The sequence below is a fragment of the Pteropus vampyrus genome, unplaced genomic scaffold (genome assembly GCF_000151845.1).
Source record: "Pteropus vampyrus isolate Shadow unplaced genomic scaffold, Pvam_2.0 Scaffold16, whole genome shotgun sequence".
In the NCBI taxonomy this organism is placed as follows: Eukaryota; Metazoa; Chordata; class Mammalia; order Chiroptera; family Pteropodidae; genus Pteropus; species Pteropus vampyrus.
Genome location: NW_011888797.1, coordinates 3,742,487 through 3,744,276, shown reverse-complemented (window position 1 = coordinate 3,744,276; position 1,790 = coordinate 3,742,487). Strand labels below are relative to the sequence as shown.

At 40.5% G+C, this 1,790-nt stretch overlaps 1 protein-coding gene across 1 annotated transcript in view; it reads right to left on the bottom strand.

The window, feature by feature from the left end:
- STAB2 (stabilin 2) overlaps positions 1 to 1,790 on the bottom strand; it is a 151,462-nt gene that overhangs the window by 61,172 nt on the left and 88,500 nt on the right. Inside the window, 1 exon segment of the mRNA XM_023527450.1 lies at positions 1,077 to 1,208. Coding sequence (XP_023383218.1) covers positions 1,077 to 1,208 — 132 coding nt within the window.

Genomic DNA, 1,790 nt, shown 5'->3' with positions numbered 1-1,790 from the left:
AATTGAAATTGATTCAACTAACTGCACTGGAATATTCATTTCCACATGATGAAATAAAAGATGACATAAATTAAAAATAAAAATCTAAGTTCTTTATCAATAAAAAATCGCTTTTCCTGAAAAAGTAGGAAAATGTATTTAAAAGGTCTCCTTCAGTTATCATACAATAGGTGAGATATTTGTAGGAGTCAGTTAAATATTTGGAATTTGATTATTCCCTAAATACTAAAGAATCAGAAAGACTTTTCCTTTTGCCCAAGCAGGTTAAAAAAAATGTACACAATATTCACTTATGATTCAATGATACCACTGAGAAAATTATTTCTAAGATTGTACTTTTTAATAAGGACCAAATAACTATTGTTTAAAATTTCTGATTAAATTTTTTCACTTTAATATAGTACTTAGTTTGTTAATAATTTGCTATTTTTTATGACAATCTATAGTAGAGTATAATTGTTTCTTGTTAAATTCTCCTAAGTTGATCTTACTTGATGTTTGAAATACGTGAACAAAATTTTATATTTGAAATAAATATTTAGTCTCTAATTCTTTTTTTTAAATAAATTTTAAACACTTTTAAATATTTAGGGGTCGTATGAGATAAATACTGGAATATTGGTGTGGGGTCAGTTGGTCCTAGGACTCAATGATAATAATGTTAATCCATTTGGCTGCTGGATCCTACTTGTATCACAGGATCCTTACAGCTTGGAGCCTGTGCCACTTCCTGGGAGTGAGGTTTCGCTGTCAGGTTCCCTTCCATCTTGGAGACTGCTTGAGGACTGTCCGCTGGGTTTGTAGGAATCAGTACTGAGGGGTCCCTGTGACTGCTGGGATTCAAACACCGTGACTGGTAGAGCCACACTAGTTATCCGAAGGCTGGTGACAGGGAGCGTGAGTGGCAGCCTGACAGACTGGTTTTGTCATTACTTTATGGTGAAACACACACAACTATCTTTTGCTGATAAGGCTTAGGAAGCAGATTATTCCAAAGAAGAGATCATTCCGATATGGAAGTGATGATGATAGGGATTCAGACATTCATTCCTGGGTTTTAAGTGAAAGGGTTGCACCTGGTCACTGTGGAGAAAGAAGCTGAGGAGGTAGGAGACACCCAGCATGGTCTCTCGGTGCATGCCGTTATGCAGGTCATTCTTCAGTAGTTTCTCCTCCAAGACCACGTGATATCTGAGTATGTCCTCCTCCTGGACAACACACAGAATTGAAAGTCAACCCATACGTGGGCCAGTCCCTAGTCACTTATTAGGCTGTGCCGGGCACCGTGGGGATTACAGGAGCTGGTTGAACTGAAGTTTTGACTGAGGTATCAGGGCACAATAGATATGAAATACTAAATCTGAGACAGATCACCTGGGAGAACTTGCAAATTTTCCAAGTAGGATGGTTGAGAATTCATTATATGACCCTAAAAACCCAGAGTGAGGGCATAAAAGGTTGGGGGAGATTTTAAAGATTTCTTTGGAAAAAACTGCTATGAAGAGAGTCCCTATGCCCCAGCCTGCTTTTCCCCTCAGGGGTCATGAGAAGAGGTCTGATGAGACATTGTGAAGAGCTTGATCCATGTTCCCTGCAGAGAGTGTGGTCTGGGGGACTGAGGACTCACTCAGGCCTCATGCAACCTCATGCCAGGGACTGCTGGCAGGCAGATCCATCATGGAGTGCAGAGGGTTGTTGCTTCACTGAGACAGGCCTGCACTCCCAGCCCTGGCTCGGGACAAGGGAACACTTGTGTCCTGTGGACACACATGCAGGCTCCTGGGACACCT